General features: G+C 39.3%; 1 protein-coding gene across 1 annotated transcript in view; it reads left to right on the top strand.

Annotated features, from left to right (window-relative positions):
• The first annotated feature begins 18,885 nt into the window (after nt 1-18,885).
• MRPL48 (mitochondrial ribosomal protein L48) overlaps nt 18,886-24,151 on the top strand; it is a 54,574-nt gene continuing 49,308 nt past the window's right edge. The window contains exon 1 of the mRNA XM_057507230.1: nt 18,886-19,074. Within this exon, the coding sequence (XP_057363213.1) occupies nt 19,054-19,074 (21 nt within the window). The 5' untranslated portion in view covers nt 18,886-19,053. The remainder of the gene's footprint in view (nt 19,075-24,151) is intronic.

The following is a 24,151-nucleotide window of genomic DNA, read 5'->3' as shown; positions in this document are numbered from 1 at the left end:
CTACTCTGATCAGGACAGGGTCTACTAATTTCTCCCTCCTATTCTTGTGATTTCTAAGTAATTGCTCTGTCTCCCAAACCTTATAGTCTTGAAGGGAAAAAAAAATGATGCTATCTTAAAAAGTCCAGAAATGAATGTGAGAGGGAAACATTGGCATTACATATACACCTCATTCATCTTGACTTGGATACATGATAGAAGGACTAGCTTTGTTCAAGCCCTAACAGAGTACACCTTGTAAATCTCAGAAAGAGAAATTTCCAATATCTACTTCACAAATTAATGGATAAAATAAGAATAAAGACCTTAGCACACCTATCTGTAGATATTTGTTGAATAGAAAGATGTTAAATGTCAGACATGTGTGCCCAATTCTATTACAAAAGCCAACTTTTGCAAGGACATTTCTGTTGATGTACACAGGGGAAAAATTTTTTAGGTGAAATTGACATTTTGGCTCTTGACTTCAACAGGGACCTCCTCAGGCAACTCAGCCAAGAAAGATTCAGAGTTCTAAAAGCCTAGTACACCAGGCCACGAATTAAAGGGCAGTTCTATAAACTTTATATCCTGAAGTAAGCCAGGATTCTTTTTGTTTCCTTATCACAGACATTAACTTTCATTTATGTTGACCCGAAAATTATCCAGAGTTGCCTACTGTCATGATAATTTGAACTATATACACAAACTTCTCTGTTTATTCTAGAAGTGAAGTTGTTCTGAAGCTTCTTCTCTGTTATACTGTTGTATTACTGAAGGTATAACTCCACTCAATACTTGTGTGTGCACATGTGTTTTAAATTTATCACTGATTGTGAATAGAACACTAGAGTTTAGTCCCAGCTGTTATTAACTTATTGTGACCTTGTGCCCGCAGGCTTTTCCCCCTATAGGCTTCAATTTCTTCATCTGTAAAGTGAGGTGAACCACATGATCTTGGATTTGGCAATGGTTTCTTAAATATTATACCCAAAGTACAGGCAACAAAAGAAAAATTGGACTTGGTTAAAATTAAAAGTTTTGTGCATCAAAGGACACTATGCAGGGAGTGAAAAGACAGTACACAGAATGGGAGAAAACATTTGCTAATCATATATGTGACATGGGCTTTAGATTCAGAATATATAAAGAACTCCCACAACTTAACAGTTGAAAATGGTCAAAGAACTCGAATACAAATTTCTTCAGAAAATATATACAAATAACTGATAAACACAAATAAGAGGCTCAACATCATTAGTCTTAGGGAAATGCAAACCAAAATTACAGTAAGATACCATTTCACACATATCAGGATGGCTATAAAAAATAAAAATCAGAAAATACGTGTTGGTGAGGATGTAGAGATTGGAAACCTCAAACATTGCTAGTGGGGGGTGTAAAATGGTGTAGCTGCTGTGGAAAACAATATGGCAGTTCCTCAAAAAATTAAAACTTAGAATTGCAACATGACCCAGCAATTCCACTCTCAAGTATACACTCAGAAGAATTGAAAGTAGGAAATAAAACAGATGCTTGTATGGGAGTGTTCATAGTAACATTATTCACAATAGGCAAAAGGTAGGAATAATCCGAGTGTCCATCAACTGATGGATAAACAAATGGTGGTATACCCATACAATAGAGTATTATTCAGCCATAAACTGGAATGAAGCATGCTACAACATGGATGAACCTTGAAAACATTATGCTAAGTCAAATAAGCCAGATACACAAAGTGACAAATACTGTATGATTCCACTGATGTGAAATACCTAGAATAGGCAAATTCAAAGAGACAGAAATTAAAGATTACCAGGGGCTGGTGGGAAGGGATAATGGGGAATTATTGCTTAATAGGTAGTTTCCATTTGGGGTGTTGAAAAATTTTGGAAATAGATCATGGTGATGGTTGCAAAACATTATGAATGCAGTTAATGCCACTAAACTGTACACTTAAAAATGGTTAAAATGGAAAATTTTGTATTATTTACATTTGACAACAATTAAAAAAAAAAAATCAGACCCAGTACCAGGTGATCTCTAAGTAGGGTAGCTGGTTCTAAGTTCCAGAACAATCTTTATTTATGACTGTTGTGCCAATCCTTATTATCAGTAGTATCCCCTTAGGCTCTCAAAGCTGTTCCAGTTTGAACAGTAAATTATATGGTCCCTTAATCTCTGGGTATCTCTGATTTGCAGTGGTTCTGAGTTCCTAACCACAGGCTTTAGGACCTGGGAAAGGTTTTATGATGACATCACCTCTGGAACACTAAAACCCACCAGCCTCCAGGGAATTGGAGGCGGTGCAGCAGACTTCTGCACTTTACCAAAACGCACAGCTCCAAAGGCAAATCACTTCCCTTCGGGTACCGAGAACCCACGACGAGGGGGAAACACTGAGAGGGTACAGCAGAGGCCGAAAGAGCCAATGACTCCACCCTCCTCCGTCTGGCCACCCTCAGCATGGCGGCGGGTATGAAAATGGGGGAGGGAGCCCTCCAGTTCTCAGAGACCCAGATATTCGAGGCTTCAGTGGGGCAAGACAAGAGGTTGGAAGCAGGCAGGGCGGGGGAGGGCATCGGCCGGGCGCAGGGGGTGGCTTGGGGCAGGCGGGCCTTGATGGCCAGGTGCAGCTGCTACGTCATTCCCTGCTTTTGCGGCTGGAGTTTGCCCCGTAGGAGTTCAACCCGGCTGCGCAGATCAGTCCCCGCCCTATCCAGGGCTGGTCCCGCCCCTTCAAAGCGGCGGCAGTTAAAATCCAGCTGGCCTCTCCCCTCCAGTCCTTTGAGATGACCTTTCTCCCCGTTCCAACCGCGAGATAAATGGGTGGCACCAGGTGTGGCCTAACACGTTGGAACTTAAAATATTTTTTTTTCCTGAAAATACGTGCATAATTTAGACGACTGGGGAAGTGGGAAAGGCAAAACAAAAATAAAAATGATTTCTTATACCACCAACCAAAAATCACAATTACCTTTGTCACTACTTTTCTTTTTTCCCCTGTGTATCTTTTAAATTTATGTATTGTTTTTTATACGGAGTATTTTTATTGGTCATTTTAGTTATATGCATAGTATAAACTATTCCAGGAATGAATGTGCCATAATTTTCATATTGCCCAAACGGGCACTGAAGCACTTGAAACTCAAAGTGAATAGTGCAAGGTTGAAGGCACTGGGGGGAGGGGGGAGCACGTCCGCCCGGGGGCATTCAAATAAATTACCTGGCTCTTTGTTGCCTCTCTTTGCCTGCTTATTTCGGCTAGAATTTATCTTACAAATAGTTAATTCGGTTGGAGGTGAGGCGGGTAGAGAAGAAGAGACAGATAAGAACTGCCTATTCCTCAACTTCATCCTCCCTTTGTAAAGTTGTTACACAAGAATTACAAGATTTTAGAGCCTTCAGGGACTTGGGAGCTTTCAGAGTTTTAGGGTTGCAGAGTATTATAATCTTGAGAAACTCAATCACATCTTGGGGCACTAAGGACCTCTGAAAAAACAGGTCCAGACTTTTACCGAATGTAAGAGTATCTAACAATCAGAGCCTTCTCAAAAGCAGCATCCTTTACGTGGAATGTCACCTCTTCTTACTAGCTGTACTCAAAATTTATCCTGTGTCAAGTAGCTCTACCAAATCTTCACAGATTGGTCAAAAAATAAGTCAGGACTTCCAGCCCCAACTCCTTCCTAGCTAGGAGCTTGCTAGTATTAAAATGCTATTTGACTTGCACTATAGTTTCTAATTATGCCAATATGCAGGATAGATAAGTTTTCCATGGATTTATTCACTTACTCATTTGATAGGAGAGAAATAACTTTTGGTCTCTTTTGATTCCTTCCATGTGATGATCCCCAGGGTAGAGGGACTGACTGCTTAGGGATTCTAATAATGATGAATCAGCTTGAGCATGAGTATCCAACTAACAATTATCAAAGGAGATGATGTTGAGTGATAGTGGTTGCATGAAAAGAACGCTGGGCTAGGAGACTAAAAACCTGAATCTGCTTTCCAACTGTGCGATGTTGAGCAGGTCACTTCAACTCTTTGAACCTTTATTTCCCCAACTTGTGGTGTTACGTGTTGGCACTGTGTTGATGTTATTACTGGATGGCATACAATTTTTAAAGAAAGTTTTGAAACTTTTGAAGAATCATTGCGTAAGGAAATTGGAGGGGGAAGATGTGGCAGAAGTCAAGTGGTATAGTAACTCCCTCTGGCCTATGTGACTGAGCATATAGAGAAGTCCTTTATGAGGTCAGTGGCTAGTTCTTATGCTGTGAGGATTATTAACTTGAGATGACTTCTATTTTACTCTGAAGAATTTGCCTTTTTGGCTTTAAGGAACACAATTACCTCAAGTGGTTTAGGATGGAGGTTTGTTAAGCATGTCATTGTAAGGATGTACATCCTGGAGAACCCTGAAATTCTGGGCAGCCTAGTTTCAGGAAGAGCTTGGATTCAGGAAGAGAGGTTCGTTCTGGATTCAAGAAGGGACTAGGGACCACAAATAGTTGGAAGGCATGGCTTACTCTTAGGCAGACTTGATGAATGACTTATTTACCTGGACTGTGTCTTCGTTTCCTCATCTGTAAAATGGAAATAACCACAGAATTGTTCTTTAACAGGGTTACATTCTGTGTATGGCAGAATAAGGAATCCATGGCCATTAGAAATGAAAGGGCTGCAGGAAATATATGTACATACATTTATATATCTCAATAGATAAAAGGAAATCTTTTCTAGACAAAGGAGAGGCAGGAGCTTTAGAGGACAGATCCATCTGCTCGACCTTTTCCTTGTTCTTGGAACTCCTACTCCTTCACCCTCATTTTACAGGTTTGGATACTGAAGCCTAGAAAAGAGAAGTTACTTGCTCCAGGTCACACACGGTAGATTTTCATGAACCCCAGTATGGTGTTCTTTCCCTGGATATAAGCTGCTTCCTGAAATATATGAATGTGTATAAAAGGCTGATATCGTCAGGAATCCAAGTATTAAGACTTCAAAGGATAAATAGGCAACGGACAAAACAGTAAACTCAAAAGGGAAATACAATTGGATAACAAAACATGGGTAAAGATTCACCCATACTAACAATAGAAAATGAAAATGAAAACAATATGCGATTTATAAACTAAAAAATTTGCAAAGATTCTTTTTATTGAGGTATAACAGACATATAACATTATATTAGTTTGACGTGTACAACATAATGATATATGTATACATTATGAAATGATCACAGTAAGTTTAGTTAACATCCATCACCACACATTGTTACAAGTTTCTTTTCCTTGTGATAAGAACTTTTTTTTTTTTTTTTAAATAATTATTTTTTATTGAAGGGTAGTTGACGCACAGTATTACATTACATTAGTTTCAAGTGTACAACACAGTGGTAGAACATTTATATACATAATTCTAGGTTCCAGCTATCACCCTACCAAGCTGTTACAGTATCTTGACTATATTCCTTATGCTATACATTACATCCCGGTTACTTATTTATTTTACAATTGGAAGTCTGTCCTTTTTTTTTTTTTGTGAGGGCATCTCTCATATTTATTGATCAAACGGTTGTTAACGACAATAAAATTCTGTATAGGGGAGTGAATGCTCAATGCACAATCATTAATCCACCCCAAGCCTAATTTTCGTCAGTCTCCAATCCTCTGAGGCACAACAAACAAGTTCCTACATGTAGAACAAATTCCTACACAATAAATAAGTTACATAGTGAACAGTACAAGGGGAGTCATCACAGAAACTTTCGGTTTTGCTCATGCATTATGAACTATAAACAGTCAGTTCAAATATGAATACTCATTTGGTTTTTATACTTGATTTATATGTGGATACCACATTTCTCTCTTTATTATTATCATTTTTAATAAAATGCTGAAGTGGTAGGTAGATACAAGATAAAGGTAGAAATCATAGTTTAGTGTTGTAAGAGAGCAAATGTAGATGATCAGGTGTGTGCCTGTAGACTATGTGCTAATCCAAGCTAGATCAGGGCAATAAGACATCCACGTATGCAGAAGATTTCTCTCAGAACAGGGGGGGTGAGGTTCTAAGCCTCACCTCTGTTGATCCCCAATTTCTCACCTGATGGCCCCCCTGCGACTGTGCCTGTCTTAGGTTGTTCCTCCCTTGAGGAATCTTACCCGTCTCTGGCTAACCAGTCATCTTCCGGGGCCATACAGGGAAATGTGAAGTTGGTAAGTGAGAGGGAAGCCTTATTGTTTGAAAAGGTTAGCTTTTTACTTCTTTGCATATTTATGCCCTGTGGCTTCTATGCCCAGCATTTGTCTTGAGGTATCTTTACCACTTGGAGGAATTATGATACTCGGTAAATTTGATATGAGGCACGAATTCCATTTAAGGGTTGTAATTAGGAAGGAAGAAGAAAAGCTATAGAAGTAGCAGACGGAAGAAAACATGGGAAGATTGATTATTTCTTTGACATATCTTCTTGTAGAGTAACTTCAGCATATATAGGTTTTAAGCTACTACTTAAATTGCGCACACACATTAACATAATAGGAGTATAGTTACATAACCAAAGCATATCTGTAATTACCAGCCATCTCCAGTGAAACCAAGAAAACCATTAAGGCACCCTAGGCATTTGTGAAAACTTATCTATGATATGGTGGATATTGTCCAACTGAACTTGAACAGTCTGAGAGAAATCAGACAAATTAAAACAACCCATTCCTGGGGACTGTTCACATGCCATATGTTCTCTTAACAGTAAATAGTCTGTAGTTGTAAGACCTTGGAGCGCTACAATGTGCACCTCTCCAAATTCTTCATTGAGTTCCAACAGTATAGATCCAGTCAAATTTGTTGTTCCACTGTATGCACAGGCCAGCTTAGATATCTCCTTCCTCATTCCCATGGCAAGTCCAGGAACTGGTGGGATGAGTGCATCCACAGCTGTAGCAGTGCGTGGATCTTTGTTGGGGTTTTTTGATGATCATCTTCTGGCATGAGTCTTCCAGAGAGTACAGATGTTGGAAGTTCTTTTTCATATCGTATCTTAGTTCATTTTTGGGGTAGCCCAATTAGCCTTTGATCCTCTGTATAAACACAAACAGACCCTTTGCCTAAACTTTTATATGCCCTTTATACCCTTGTGTAGAACTCGTTGGAGGTTACCACACAGGAACTGCCCAATTTTTTTTTTTTTGCTTTGTTTTTGGTATCACTAATCTACACTTACATGACGAATATTATGTTTACTAGGCTCTCCCCTATACCAGGTCTCCCCTATAAACCCCTTTACAGTCACTGTCCATCAGCATAGCAAAATGTTGTAGAATCACTACTTGCCTTCTCTGTGTTGTACAGCCCTCCCTTTACTCCTACCCCCCCATGTATGTTAATCTTAATACCCCCCTACTTCTCCCCCCCTTATCCCTCCCTACCCACCCATCCTCCCCAGTCCCTTTCCCTTTGGTACCTGTTAGTCCATTCTTGAGTTCTGTGATTCTGCTGCTGTTCTGTTCCTTCAGTTTTTCCTTTGTTCTTATATTCCACAGATAAGTGAAATCATTTGGTATTTCTCTTTCTCCGCTTGGCTTGTTTCACTGAGCATAATACCCTCCAGCTCCATCCATGTTGCTGCAAATGATTGGATTTGCCCTTTTCTTATGGCTGAGTAGTATTCCATTGTGTATATGTACCACATCTTCTTTATCCATTCATCTATTGATGGACATTTAGGTTGCTTCCAATTCTTGGCTATTGTAAATAGTGCTGCAATAAACATAGGGGTGCATCTATCTTTCTCAAACTTGATTGCTGCATTCTTAGGGTAAATTCCTAGGAGTGCAATTCCTGGGTCAAATGGTAAGTCTGTTTTGAGCATTTTGATGTACCTCCATACTGCTTTCCACAATGGTTGAACTAGTTTACATTCCCACCAGCAGTGTAGGAGGGTTCCCCTTTCTCCACAGCCTCGCCAACATTTGTTGTTGTTTGTCTTTTGGATGGCAGCCATCCTTACTGGTGTGAGGTGATACCTCATTGTAGTTTTAATTTGCATTTCTCTGATAATTAGCGATGTGGAGCATCTTTTCATGTGTCTGTTGGCCATCTGTATTTCTTTTTTGGAGAACTGTCTGTTCAGTTCCTCTGCCCATTTTTTAATTGGGTTATTTGTTTTTTGTTTATTGAGACGTGTGAGCTCCTTATATATTCTGGACGTCAAGCCTTTATCGGATGTGTCATTTTCAAATATATTCTCCCATACTGTAGGGATCCTTCTTGTTCTATTGATGGTGTCTTTTGCTGTACAGAAGCTTTTCAGCTTAATATAGTCCCACTTACTCATTTTTGCTGTTGTTTTCCTTGCCCGGGGAGATATGTTCAAGAAGAGGTCACTCATGTTTATGTCTAAGAGGTTTTCGCCTATGTTTTCTTCCAAGAGTTTAATGGTTTCATGGCTTACATTCAGGTCTTTGATCCATTTTGAGTTTACTTTTGTATATGGGGTTAGACAATGGTCCAGTTTCATTCTCCTACATGTAGCTGTCCAGTTTTGCCAGCACCACCTGTTGAAGAGACTGTCATTTCGCCATTGTATGTCCATGGCTCCTTTATCAAATATTAATTGACCATATATGTCTGGGTTAATATCTGGATTCTCTAGTCTGTTCCATTGGTCTGTGGCTCTGCTCTTGTGCCAGTACCAAATTGTCTTGATTACTATGGCTTTATAGTAAAGCTTGAAGTTGGGGAGTGAGATCCCCCCTACTTTATTCTTCTTTCTCAGGATTGCTTTGGCTATTCGGGGTCTTTGGTGTTTCCATATGAATTTTTGAATTATTTGTTCCAGTTCATTGAAGAATGTTGCTGGTAGTTTCATAGGGATTGCATCAAATCTGTATATTGCTTTGGGCAGGATGGCCATTTTAACGATATTAATTCTTCCTAACCACGAGCATGGGATGAGTTTCCATCTGTTAGTGTCCCCTTTAATTTCTCTTAAGAGTGACTTGTAGTTTTCAGAGTATAAGTCTTTCACTTCTTTGGTTAGGTTTATTCCTAGGTATTTTATTTTTTTTGATGCAATTGTGAATGGAGTTGTTTTCCTGATTTCTCTTTCTGTTGGTTCATTGTTAGTATATAGGAAAGCCACAGATTTCTGTGTGTTGATTTTGTATCCTGCAACTTTGCTGTATTCCGATATCAATTCTAGTAGTTTTGGAGTGGAGTCTTTAGGGTTTTTTATGTACAGTATCATGTCATCTGCAAATAGTGACAGTTTAACTTCTTCTTTACCAATCTGGATTCCTTGTATTTCTTTATTTTGTCTGATTGCCGTGGCTAGGACCTCCAGTACTATGTTAAATAACAGTGGAGAGAGTGGGCATCCCTGTCTAGTTCCCGATCTCAGAGGAAATGCTTTCAGCTTCTCGCTGTTCAATATAATGTTGGCTGTGGGTTTATCATAGATGGCCTTTATTATGTTGAGGTACTTGCCCTCTATTCCCATTTTGCTGAGAGTTTTTAACATGAATGGATGTTGAACTTTGTCAAATGCTTTTTCAGCATCTATGGAGATGATCATGTGGTTTTTGTCTTTCTTTTTGTTGATGTGGTGGATGATGTTGATGGACTTTCGAATGTTGTACCATCCTTGCATCCCTGGAATGAATCCCACTTGGTCATAGTGTATGATCCTTTTGATGTATTTTTGAATTCGGTTTGCTAATATTTTGTTGAGTATTTTTGCATCTACGTTCATCAGGGATATTGGTCTGTAGTTTTCTTTTTTGGTGGTGTCTTTGCCTGGTTTTGGTATTAGGGTGATGTTAGCTTCATAGAATGAGTTTGGGAGTATCCCCTCCTCCTCTATTTTTTGGAAAACTTTAAAGAGAATGGGTATTATGTCTTCCCTGTATGTCTGATAAAATTCCGAGGTAAATCCATCTGGCCCGGGGGTTTTGTTCTTTGGTAGTTTTTTGATTACCTCTTCAATTTCGTTGCTGGTAATTGGTCTGTTTAGATTTTCTGTTTCTTCCTGGGTCAATCTTGGAAGGTTATATTTTTCTAGGAAGTTGTCCATTTCTCCTAGGTTTCCCAGCTTGTTAGCATATAGGTTTTCATAGTATTCTCCAATAATTCTTTGCATTTCCGTGGGGTCCGTCGTGATTTTTCCTTTCTCGTTTCTGATAGTGTTGATTTGTGTTGACTCTCTTTTCTTCTTAATAAGTCTGGCTAGAGGCTTATCTATTTTCTTTATTTTCTCGAAGAACCAGCTCTTGGTTTCATTGATTTTTGCTATTGTTTTATTCTTCTCAATTTTATTTATTTCTTCTCTGATCTTTATTATGTCCCTCCTTCTGCTGACCTTAGGCCTCATCTGTTCTTCTTTTTCCAATTTTGATAATTGTGACATTAGACCATTCATTTGGGATTGCTCTTCCTTTTTTAAATATGCTTGGATTGCTATATACTTTCCTCTTAAGACTGCTTTTGCTGTGTCCCATAGAAGTTGGGGCTTAGTGTTGTTGTTGTCATTTGTTTCCATATATTGCTGGATCTCCATTTTGATTTGGTCATTGATCCATTGATTATTTAGGAGCGTGTTGTTAAGCCTCCATGTGTTTGTGAGCCTCTTTGCTTTCTTTGTACAGTTTATTTCTAGTTTTATGCCTTTGTGGTCTGAAAAGTTGGTTGGTAGGATTTCAATCTTTTGGAATTTTCTGAGGCTCTTTTTGTGTCCTAGTATGTGGTCTATTCTGGAGAATGTTCCATGTGCACTTGAGAAGAATGTATATTCTGTTGCTTTTGGATGTAGAGTTCTATAGATGTCTATTAGGTCCATCTGCTCTACTGTGTTGTTCAGTGCTTCCGTGTCCTTACTTATTTTCTGCCCGGTGGATCTATCCTTTGGGGTGAGTGGTGTGTTGAAGTCTCCTAGAATGAATGCATTGCAGTCTATATCCCCCTTTAGTTCTGTTAGTATTTGTTTCACATATGCTGGTGCTCCTGTGTTGGGTGCATATATATTTAGAATGGTTATATCCTCTTGTTGGACTGAGCCCTTTATCATTATGTAGTGTCCTTCTTTATCTCTTGTTACTTTCTTTGTTTTGAAGTCTATTTTGTCTGATATTAGTACTGCAACCCCTGCTTTCTTCTCACTGTTGTTTGCTTGAAATATGTTTTTCCATCCCTTGACTTTTAGTCTGTACATGTCTTTGGGTTTGAGGTGAGTTCCTTGTAAGCAGCATATAGATGGGTCTTGCTTTTTTATCCATTCTGTTACTCTGTGTCTTTTGATTGGTGCATTCACCCATACCCATTAACATTTAGGGTGACTATTGAAAGATATGTACTTATTGCCATTGCAGGCTTTAAATTCGTGGTTACCAAAGGTTCAAGGTTAGCCTCTTTAGTATCTTACTGCCTAACTTAGCTCGCTTATTGAGCTGTTATATACACTATCTGGAGATTCTTTTCTTCTCTCCCTTCTTGTTCCTCCTCCTCGATTCTTCATATGTTGGGTGTTTTGTGCTGTGCTCTTTCTAGGAGTGCTCCCATCTAGAGCAGTCCCTCTAAGATGTTCTGTAGAGGTGGTTTGTGGAAAGCAAATTCCCTCAGCTTTTGTTTGTCTGGGAATTGTTTAATCCCACCGTCATATTTGAATGATAGTCGTGCTGGATACAGTATCCTTGGTTCAAGGCCCTTCTGTTTCATTGTATTAAATATATCATGCCATTCTCTTCTGGCCTGTAGGGTTTCTGTTGAGAAATCTGACGTTAGCCTGATGGGTTTCCCTTTATAGGTGACCTTTTTCTCTCTAGCTGCCTTTAACACTCTTTCCTTGTCCTTGATCTTTGCCATTTTAATTATTATGTGTCTTGGTGTTGCCCTTCTTGGATCCTTTCTGTTGGGGGTTCTGTGTATTTCCGTGGTCTGTTTGATTACTTCCTCCCCCAGTGTGGGGAAGTTTTCAGCAATTATTTCTTCTAAGATACTTTCCATCTCTTTTCCTCTCTCTTCTTCTTCTGGGACCCCTATAATACGGATATTGTTCCTTTTGGATTGGTCACACAGTTCTCTTAATATTGTTTCATTCCTGGAGATCCTTTTGTCTCTCTCTATGTCAGCTTCTATGCGTTCCTGTTCTCTGATTTCAATTCCATCAATGGCCTCTTGCATTCTATCCATTCTGCTTATAAACCCTTCCAGAGTTTGTTTCATTTCTGCGATCTCCTTTCTGGCATCTGTGATCTCCTTCCGGACTTCATCCCATTTCTCTTGCGTATTTCTCTGCATCTCTGTCAGCATGTTTATGATTCTTATTTTGAATTCTTTTTCAGGGAGACTGGTTAGGTCTGTCTCCTTCTCTGGTGTTGTCTCTGTGATCTTTGTCTGCCTGTAGCTTTGCCTTTTCATGGTGATAGGAATAGTCTGCAGAACTGGGACGAGTGACGGCTGGAAGGACTTCCTTTCTTGTTGGTTTGTGGCCCTCCTCTCCTGGGAGAACAGCGGCCTCTAGTGGCTTGTGCTGCGCAGCTGGGCGCAGACAGGGCTTCTGCTTCCTGCCTGGCTGCTATGGAGTTAATCTCCGCTGTTGCTGTGGGCGTGGCCGGCCTCGGGCAGCTACTCCAAAATGGTGGAGTCGCGTTGGAGCAGGAGCGGCTGGGAGGCTATTTATCTCCGTAAGGGGCCTCCCTGCTCCCTGCAGCCCAGGGGTTAGGGTGCCCAGAGATCCCGGATTCCCTACCTCTGGATTAAGTGACCCGCCCTGCCCCTTTAAGACTTCCAAAAAGCACCCGCCAAAACAAAACAACGCCCACCAAAAAAAAAGAAAAAAAAAATTTTTTAATTAAAAAAAAAAAAAAGTTTTTAATTAAAAAAAAAAAAAAAGGTGGTCGTTCGTTTTTCTTTATTCTGCGGTGCCAGCCTCAGGCCTCTGCTCACCGGTCTTTCTGCCCTGTTTCCCTAGTATTGGGGTCCCTATCCCTTTAAGACTTCCAAAAAGCGCTCGCCAAAACAAAACAGCAAAAAAGCAAAAAAAAATGGTCGCGCGCTTTTCTTATGCCCTCTGTCGCCCAGCCTCCAGTGCCCGCTCACTGTTCTTGCTGCCCTGTTTTCCTAGTATCGAGCACCCTGCACTCTGGCCCGGATGGCTGGGGCTGGGTGCTCGGCAGTCCTGGGCTCCGTCTCCCTCCCGCTCTGCCTGCTCTTCTCCCGCCGGGAGCTGGGGGGAGGGGCGCTCGGCTCCCGCGGGGCCGGGGCTTGTATCTTACCCCCTTCCCGAGGCGCTGTGTTCTCTCAGGTGCGGATGTGGTCTGGATATTGTCCTGTGTCCTCTGGTCTTTATTCTAGGAAGGGTTGTCTTTGTTATATTTTCATAGATATATGTTGTTTTGGGAGGAGATTTCCGCTGCTCTACTCACGCCGCCATCTTCTGCCCCTCTTCCCGATAAGAACTTTTAAGATCTCTCTTAGCAGCTTTCAAATATACAATTCAGTATTATTAACTATAATCACCATAACTGTGCACTACATCTCCAGGACTTACTTATTCTATAACTGGAAGTTTGTACCTTTTAGCTACCTTCACCCATTTCACCCATCCCCCCATCACGTGCCTCTGCCTCTGCCAATTACCAATCTGTTCTCTGTATCTGTCAGTTCAGTTTTTTGTTTTGTTTTTCAGATTCTGTGTATAAGTTAGAGCATATGGTATTTGTCTTTCTCTGTCTGATTTATTCACTTGGCATAATCTCTCAAGGTCCAACCATTTTTTGCAAATGTTAGTATTTCCTTCTTTGTTTTATGCCAAATAATATTCCATTGTAGATATATACCACATTTTCTTTATCTATTTGCAAAGATTTTTGATGTATGATTTTTAACTTATCAAATTTGAAAAGTTTTCAAGTATATATTAATATTCAATACTTATAAAGATGTGCAAAGGAGGAAATACAGTGAAATAAAATGATAGCAATTTGGCAAAATGTATCAAAAGCCTCAAAATGAATCTTTCTGGAACTAAATATGCTTCTTATGATAGCTATCATTAGAAAGTAACCTTATATGTGAAAATTTAGTATAATCTGTAATATCAAAAATAAATAATTTAGGACTCGATGTATTTTTATAATAGAATATTATATAGCTACAAAATGATATTTGCAATGAATTTTTAATAAAGTGGAGAATAGCTGATGTCATATATGCTGGAAGCAAAACTGCCTCTAAAATTGTATGCAGCCTATATTAAAACTATTTTAAAACACATGGATGAAAGAGATATATAAATGCAATTTTAACATATCAGCTATCCTTGGGTTGCATACATTTTTTCTTTTTAATTTTTTAGTTTTCTGTCTTCTCCAAATGTTTTACAGTAAGTATGTGCCCCTCGGCCCCGACACATACCTTTTAAAGGAAAGGCTCTCAGAAGCTCAAATAGGTGTAGATTATCATGAGAGCAATTTACATTTTGGTCAGCAAACCTTGGAACCAAAGATGTTGGAATTCTCTAGTAAGCCTAATGTTTGTCCACAAATATTTTCTGTTACCTCTGGTATGTACATGTTATAAAAATGCTGGGAGAAACACAATATTTAATCAAACAAGGATTCTAAATCAAGGACTATGAACTGGTTGTCAGACATCTATTAATTACTATGATACAAACGACAAAGTCCATAATAGAGGTTTAAGAAAATATATTGAACAGAGTTCTTAGTGTAGTAGGAGAAATGGCTTTGTGAATAAGAATGTTTTGGATGGTAAATTAGAGATAGATCATGAGTGTTATGAATGCCAAGGTAAGGAGTGTGTTGCTAAATTGGAGGATATAAGTAGCTACTGAAGATTTTTATTTATTGATATTTTGTTTTTTACATTATAATTTCTGTAATAACTGCTTCTGAAAGACTGCTTTTGAAAATAAACTGCAATAAGGATGAAACTAAAAGCTGGTCGATCAATTGGAAGACCAGCATGATAGTTCAGGTGAGAGGTGATGGAAGTGGACCTTGGGCAGTAGATTTAAAGGTAAACAGGAAAAGGTAAAAGGATGAAGATAAAGAGAGGAAAGTTGGAGTTGAAGGTTGGGAGCCCCTCGCTCAGTAGGTCAAGGAGATATTTCTATCTTCTGAGGAATTTATTTTAAAATCGGCCTCCACATCATGATTTTGTAAAATCTGCACCTGTGTCTCCTAATCCCAAACTGCTAGGCAGAATTACACAAGAGGTTAGGAGTAGTTTGCTAAAGTGAAATGACTGCTTTACTGTTTCTGTTTTTCATTGATATCTGGGCCTTGGACAGCAGCAATACAAAGGATTCTTCCTAGTCTGTAACAAAAGTGTTTTTTATGTTGTCGAGTGGTATAAACTATAAAAGGTGGCTTAGTGCAGGTCATCCTGAACCAGATAGGAGGATAGGGGAATGGATAGCCTTTCGGAGTGGGGCAAGTATCCCAGTATCCCTATGTTAGGAAAGCTTTGTGTAGTAGATACTTTCCCAGGAGCCCTGTGCTACAGGCTGGGCTGGACCAACCAGAACACAGGTTCTGGGCTTCTAGAAAGATTCTCAAGTGCATTACATGTCTAACTGTCTGGTGAGTGGTTCTTTGCACTGTCTCCCTCCTTTCTTACAGGCTTGTGTGATTTCTGTAACCACTTGAGCTTCCTTCTTGCAGTCTCTTTCATCATCCTTTCTTTCTCCAGGGTTAGGTAATCCCCACTCACTCAGCCCAGCCTTTGCGAGCAGAAAGCTCTGGTAAAGTATAGGCTGGGGAGCCAGCATCATCTCTTTCTGGCTTTTCATTAGCCAGCTTTCTTCCACCTTTGCCTTTTTGTCTTTTTTGTTCTTTTAAGCATATTTTTTTTTGCATGTGAAAAAAAACATACTGAAAAATAGAAGCAGAAAATTTCTGCTGAAGCTGAAACAGTTCTCAATCAGAGGTAGATTAATGCATATATTTTCACGTAAAGCCTAAATTAGAGCTATTTGGCACCTTAGGGAAACTTTATTATAGGTACCATAGAATTATTACTTTAAAGGAAGTTTAACCTGAGATCAAACATATTCTCTAAAGAGTCTGCCTTTGTTCTGTTCTTCCCTAAGGCTTTCTCTGATGTAGTGGTGCTGAGGACTGGTGCAGGGTTTTAAAAAAAAGCTTTTAAAAAAGGCTGCGTATAAAAATAAAACTAGAAAGGCAAAACCTCCTCTGTGCTTTTCTTGTGGTGCAATATCTTGGAAAACCTGAAATGCATAGTTACTTCTAGGAGCTTTTTAATAGTCATTCATTATTTCATTTACATTTATTGAAGCCTCATTATATTCATAATATAATGGCATAACGACCATGCCAAATTCTGGGGATACAAAGAAAATTGAATTCTCATTTAAGAATGTGCCGCATAGGAGTAAATATAAGATGAAATGGGCAAATATTGGGAGTCATCTGTCTGGAGTGGAGGAAGAAATTTACAGGGTTAAGGAAGAAGTCAGTGCATCAGTGCATTTAACCTCCATTCTTATTTGGGAAAAGGCTGATTGCATTGTTATTCCTCAATAAAGTTGTTTGTGGCCCAAATTGATATGTGCCATTCACTAAATGTTGGTTTGAGATTAAGGGTTGGCAATGGGAAGATCTCAGAGTTTTTAGTTTGCTTTTGGTGTTGTTGACCATAAGAAGAGACTTCAAGAGCTAAAAAGCCTATTGTCATTACCCTGTTTTGTCATGCACAAGTTGTTAAATCTTAGGCAAGCCACCTATCTTCTTCTCTTCAGTTTTGTCATCTACAAAGTGAGAAAACATACTTATCATCCTACCTTTGACAAAATTGCATAATGTTTACTTGTGGTTTGAAAAGTACAAAACCATAAACACAATAATATCTGTGTTAATCTTTGAGGTAGAAATAAAAGAAGACTGCTTTAACAATGCTCACAGTCTAGTGGGAAAGCTAAAGGAAACCTTTGTAGCTCCTTCGAATTCCATCATAGGAAGGATTCACTAAACACTGAGATAGGAGATCTTGGCAGCATTTCTGGCAAAAAAGCAAACTCCGTATCACTAAAACCCCACTGATATTTAGCAGTTTTTATGCTGTTTCCTTGTTAATGACAATAACAGTAATAAAAATAGTGACAGCAACAATAAAAATAACTGCATATTTGTTATTTCACTTGATGTTGACTTTATATGACTATGTACTCCCTTCAGACATAGAGTTTATGTGTATATCTCTATAATTGGACTTCCTCATTGCTTTATAATTGTCTAAGACTTGGTCTCTCTACTAATCTCTATGAACCACTTTTAAAAACTGTATATATTTAGGATGCACATATGATTTTTTATACATATACATAGTGAAATGATTACTACTGTCAAGCTAGTCAACATACCATCTCCACACGTAGTTTCCTTTTTTTGGTGATGGGAGCATCTGAAATCTATTCTCAGCATATTTCCAGTATTCAATATTATTAATGATAGTCATGCTGTACATTAGATCTCTAGACTTATTAATCTTACATAACTGAAACTTTGTACCCTTTGACATTTCACCTATGTTCAGCTCCTGCGACCACCACCCCAGCCCGTTAACCACCATTCTATACTCTGCTTCTATGAGTTTGACTATTTTAGATTCCACATATGAGTGAGATCATGGACTATTTATCTTTCTGTGCCTGGCTTATTTCATTTAGTATAATGTCCTCCAGGTTCATTCATGTCACATTTCCTTCTTTTTAAAGGTTGGTGTAATATTTCCATTACATATACTATTTTCATTGTTTTCTATAATGGCTGTGTCAATTTATAATCATTATGATCATTCCCACAAACAGTGCAGGATTTCCTTTTCTCCACATCTTTGCCAACACTTTTCTTTTGTCTTTTTGATACTAGCCATTCTAACATGTGTGAAGTAATATCTCTTTGTGGTTTTGTTTTGCATTTCCCTGGTGGTTAGTGATGTTGGGAATCTTTTCATATATTTGTTCACCATTTTTATGTCTTCTTTTGAGAAATGTTTCTTCATGTCCTTTGGCCATTTCTAAATCCAGTTGTTTTCTTGAATTCCTTATATATTTTGGATATTAACTCCTTATCAGACATATGATTTGCAAATATTTTCTCCCATTCTGTAGGTTTTTTGCTCTGTTGACTGTTTTTTTTCCTGCACAGAAGCTTTTGTTTGATGCAATCCTCCATGAGCCTTCTAAGAGCAGGGACCATGTAGTATTCATCTCTGTGTTCCCTGGGTTCAGTCAAAGGACTGGCACAAATTCATGCTAAGTAAATGGTTATTGTGTGTAAAGTAAGTAAATGAATGTGCGCATTGACATTATCTCAAGAGAGAAGGGATGTGTCAGAGGGAAAACATTTTGCGTAAATAAGACCCTGTGAAACTCAGCTCTGCCTCAGACAAATCTCTTAACCGCCTTCAAAGTCCTTATATGTAAAATCATGTGATAATATCTCACTAACAACCTTGTGAGGGATAAATTAAGTGATGAACTGAATATAATACATTACACATAGTGGTTACTAAATAAAAGGTAATGATTACCAATTATTATGAACTAACAGACTGTCAGAAAGGCTCACTTAGGGTCAGTCAGCTTTTAAATAGAGGTTAGACGTCAGATCGCACTTCCTGTTCTAGATGCTGGAATGAATTAATCAGGTTAAGATCCCAGCACTTGAGGAACTCAATAAAATAAAGGACGAGATCGTCACAAGTAATAAATACGTAGTATGGTAGATGAAAAACCAGAATTGTGTGCAAAATGTAGGGGCAACATGGATAGAGCAACTAATTCTGCCTGGAGAAGTAGCAGCGAAGGTGACATTTGAGTGGTAGTGAGGGCGGAGTCGGAGGATTTCTAGATCCTGAGCCTCGGAAGCTGCCGGAACCAAGGTGCTGCGGGAGTTGAGCGAGTCTCGGTGGAATATTGTCACTGGACCCAATCAAGGCCGTTCCGTCTGTGCTTTCAGACGTCCGGGATCGCTGTTGCTCGGGTGGATCTTCAGTTTGCAGAAATACAGGCCGCAGCAGCAAAGGATGAACGGAGCTCTAGGAAAGGTAACGTAGGTTCTACGTACGCAGGGCGCTGGGGAAGGTGATGGGGAAGGCAGAGCCGGGAGCGACTGGCCGTTAGCTATCCCCGTCTCTGCAGACATCCGGGTATAAGACACTGGCGCGAACAAGCTCTTCCCGGCAGCACACGCGGTGCCGTGTAGTCACAGGCTTGAGCTCCCAACTCTCCGGCCTGGGCGTGCTCAACCGTTCCAACCCGCGCGACACGCCCCCACTTCGGTACATTGGGATTCCTAACACCAGGATAGGTGCTGATAATTTGTATGACTTTGAACAGGTCATTTTATTTTTCGTTGTCATCAACTTACAGAATTTTATCCAAGAATACCGTTTTCACTTGCAGAACTGAGTGGGATGTTGAGGTACTTCGCGATGAGGAAAGGATGACAAACGAATTTTTTACTTAAACTGAGTAACTGCAGTAAAACCGTGTGAATCAGCATAAATCCATTGCTTGGCCTTCTCCCGTCCTATTAACAGATTTAGCAGATTTTAATGTGCTCTTTTCAGTTGTATCATGCTCCTTGAAACAATGACTTATTTTTAGCAATTTATGTTAGCATTTCATTTTAGGCATTAATTGTAGAGATTATATTTCTATTGTGTTCAGATCAGCATGATCATTGCTGTTACCTTGGAGCAGCCTTTGAATATCTCTAGGTTTGTTTCCTTAAGAGCCCAAATCTTAATTTATCCTTTATGAAATAATATTATTGTTCATCTTAGCCAAACTGAGAATTTGGCCAGATCTGGTGAAAATAGAAACCTAATTAAAAGTTTCAAAATTACATTGTGAAAGGTGGTCAGATTGCTGACTCCATACTTTTGCTGCCTTGATTCTGAGGAATTCTGAAAGGGAGGGATCATTTTTCAAGGAATACTGTTTTCAACCATTGTTTATTGCAGGAAAGTCCATGGAAATACATCATTAGGCCATCACCTAGAGATACAAGGTCATTTAGGGCCCCTCCAAGTCTGATGCCATGTTCCCTTCCAGACTCCTTTGTTAGTGAATTTACTCTTCCACTCTGCCTTACTGCTATAGCCAGATTCTTTTTTATTTGTCAAATGTTGAATTCCTGATCCTTGATCTTGTATAGCCTTCTCACCTGGAGTGCCCTCACCCTTCTCACCACCTATCCAAATACTTTAGGGCCCACCTCAGTTCTCATCTTTTCTGTAAAATTTTTCTGACCACTTCAGCTTAAGTGCCTGTTTATTTTCAGAATTCCTAGCTGATATTATCTTTTGGCACCTAATCATATGCAGTCTTGTGACCATACTTGTCTCAGTTTGTCTGGAAGTGTTAGTTAATACTTTACATTTATAAGGAAAACTCATGGGATTTGCATCAGACCTGGGTTCAATCTTTTTATAGCTACATGACCTTACATTGGCTATTTGACCATTCCACATCAGTTCAATATCTGTAAAATGCAGGTGATGGTGCCTACCATATGGAATTGTAAAGAATATAGAAGATAATGTAAGAGTACTTTGTAAGATGTGAAGGACTGCAAGTAGGAATATTGATCTTATCCTACTATTATTAAACTGCTTTCATTTGCTGTGGATAAAATTAGAGTTCCTATGGCCAGGATTCTCACCTGGCCCTTGTTGGCTAGCTCACTACACATGTGTGGGCAATACTTGCTATTGACTCTATATAAAAGCTCTGCCCAGTGCTCTGGGCGACATGGTAGCATGGCTACAAGGCTGCAGGAGAGCAGAGCAGAGGCTGGAATGGTGGCAGCACTGAGGACAGAGGCCCAGAAGATGGCTGTGCAGGATGACTGTGCAGGCAGCGAGGCCCAGAGGTTGGCTGTGCGGACAGAGGGTCCCAGAGGATGGCTGTGTGGATAGAGAGGCCCAGAGAATGGCTGTGTGTGCAGAGGGGCCCAGAGGCAGAGACTGGCTTGCTGCATGCAGACTCACTCTGAGTGAACAAGATTTTAGTGATTGACCTGCCACTGTGGAAACAAAGTTGGGTATAACCTTTTCACCCCAAGAATGTTATACTGTCATTTCTTTGGTCACACTGAATCCACAGTGAACTTGCCGGGGACTGAAACCTTTTGGCAAGACATTTGCATAATTTCATTTGAGCTGCACAATATTATGAGGTAGCCCTAGCAGGTATAATAGATGAGAAAATGGAAGCTACTGACACTGTGTCTGATATATAATACGTTTTCAGATGTTCTACAGAATGTCTAAATGAATGAATGCTTGCTTATAGGTCAACAGCCTCTGAAGTGGTAGTGCTGAGACTGGAGCCTAGATTTTTTACCCCTTCTAAGACCCCACTGCCTTTCTTTTTCTGCATTTCCCTAATTTGATACTAATCTTTTTTTTTTTTTTCCATTCCTCTTTTGTGAAAACGTTCCTTGACCTTCCCAGTTCTTGGTCCTTTCTTCCTTTATGTCCTTTTCAGCCCATGATACTGATCTCACATTGCAATGTAATGAATAATTTGCACATCTACTTTCCTCACTAGAAGATTTGAGGGTAGGCTACTTTATGTTCTTTATGTCTGTGGGTACCCAGCCTACAATGTGGTTGGCCCTCCTGATAAATAAGGAATGAGTGGACAGATGTTGATGTTACATGCTAAGTACATGGTGGTACTGGGACTGTAACTTCATCTCTTAGCTCAGTGCACTTTCTTTGGGAGCCTAAGAAGATTTTAGCTTATAATCATCTCAAATTTTAGATGAGTGAGAGCCCAATTTTACTTGAGTAAAACGGGTGGAATCACATACTACTTTGGTTCAACATAAGTAGTAAAGGGTGGATCTGATTAAGACATTAATGCTGATATTCATCAGACCCCAGAAAACATACCGATTGATCAAGATGGTAGAATGGTGTCTGTGGAAGTCAGAACATACCAGGGAATGGGTAATGACTCACCAGCTGAGTTAACTTTGCACAGAAAATAGGCAGCCTTGGAGTGTCAAGCTGAGGTCTGGATGTCACTCACCCTGAGATTACCATTCATTTCTCAGGGATTTCCATACTCCTGAACTACAGGAATATGGTTAGGGGAGGGGTGATGATCACACAACATATGCCAGAATGAGCAATCTTGGGAATGGATCTTATAGTAAGATGTTACCAAGTGAAAACATTGAAAGCTAACATTGGATCAGAGTTTGTATAGAAGTGAGGTTGAAGCAAATGACAAACCAACAGACATGAACTAGGAGGATGTAAGAAGATATGAAATAGGAAGACATAAATTTCAGAGTGCCTAGAAGGGCAGGGAATCCAAAAGCCTAGGAAAATGGCCAAGAAGGTAGCTATCTCCTGGTCACTACTAGATTATAAGCTCTGGAGGACAGGGATAGTTTTCTGTTTTGTTCATGGTTTTATCTTCAGTGCCTGTCACACACTAAGGGACATATTGTTTAATAAATGAGCTGAATAATCACCACTGTTACCATCACTGCTGCCAATTTGACCATGAACTATGTACCTTGTACTTGCTAAACTTTTTTCATATGTTACCTAATTTAATCGTATCAGCAACTGTGAGGTAAATATTTCTATAACTCTGTAGAGATAAAGCAGTGAAGTTTGGAGGGATTTGTTAATTTGATCAGCAAATATTCATTAAGCACCTGTAATGTGCCAGAGAGTATGCTAGATGCTGGCATGTAGCAGTTTCCTGACTCCATGGAACTTATATTTATAACAAAAGAGACAGATTAATTAAACATATAACTACTTAATAATTGTGATAATGCCACAAAAAGAAGATTCTGGGTGCTATATGAGTGTATAACAGCATGATTCAAGTAAGTCTGAATAGTCAGGGAAGTTTTCTTGAGGTTGTTACATGACTAAAACTTTAAGAATGGTAGAATTTAGGCAAGGAGAGCATGTGCAATGGCCCTGAAATGAAAACACACTTGGGTTCAGAGGGCCCAAAGGAAATTGAGAGGGAGAGAAGCAGTGGTGTTTCGATATAGAGAGAGTGTGCGGAGAAGTATGGAGATGAGAGGTGGGGAGATGATAGGAAATTGGACTTACATTTTAGGCAACCAACAGTATTTTGAAACTTAAATTTAACACTGGAGGAAGTTAGGGTATTGGGTATAACAGACCTCAGCTGTGGCCTAGAAGTGCCACCCAGCAGTTATGCTGAGACCAGATAGTTCTTTCTTTTCTTTAAAAAATAGAAATTGAGATATGGTTCACATACCGTAATATTCACCCTTTTAAAGTGGACAATTCAGTCTACTGTGAAGTATATCCAGTATATAGTATATTTGCAAAGTTGCGCAACCATTACCACTATGTAATTCCAGAATGTTTTCATCACTCCAAAAAGAAACTCTGTACCATAAGCAGTCATCCTCATTCCCCACTCTGCCCACCCCCTGATAACCACTAACCTACTTTCTGTCTCCATGGATTTGTCTCTTCTGGTCATTTTATATGCGTGAAATCATGCCATATATGAGGCCAAGTATTTACATGACTTGTCAAAGACCATAATCTAGTAAAATGAAAGTGCTGATATTCAGACCCACATCTGTGTGAATCTAAAACCTGTGCTCCTAACTGCCATAGACTCTGTGCAAGGCAGACTTTAATAAGTAACATATTAAACATATTCAGAGAAGAATGGCCAAAGGAAAAACTACAAACAAAAGCAATTTTGAAAGAACTTAGGAAAAGTCAGCTAGAACACCTCTTACTAGCTATGCATCAGGCATATTAATTCACCTTTCTGAGTTTTCGTTTCCTCACAGTAAAATGGGGGTAGAAATATTTACCTCACAGAATGATTGTGAGGATGAAAGGAAATGATGGTTGGCATATAGCAGGTGCTGAACAAACTGTTGGATTATTGAGGCTATTAACATATTAATTTCACTAATATAAATTGGTGTTACTCTTTAGAGAGAGAATGTTGTGGAACAGAAAACATAGGCTTTGGATTCAGTCAGACTTGTGTTTGAATTCTTGGCACCTCTTACCAAACCTATAACTGGGCAATTTACTTAAGCCTCTATTTTTTTCCTTTATGAAATAGAGGCAGTTGTCTCAATAA

The sequence above is a fragment of the Manis pentadactyla genome, chromosome 9, assembly GCF_030020395.1.
Source record: "Manis pentadactyla isolate mManPen7 chromosome 9, mManPen7.hap1, whole genome shotgun sequence".
NCBI lineage: Eukaryota > Metazoa > Chordata > Mammalia > Pholidota > Manidae > Manis > Manis pentadactyla.
The sequence above is the reverse complement of the archived record's forward strand: the minus strand, read 5'-3'. Positions and strand labels throughout refer to the sequence as shown.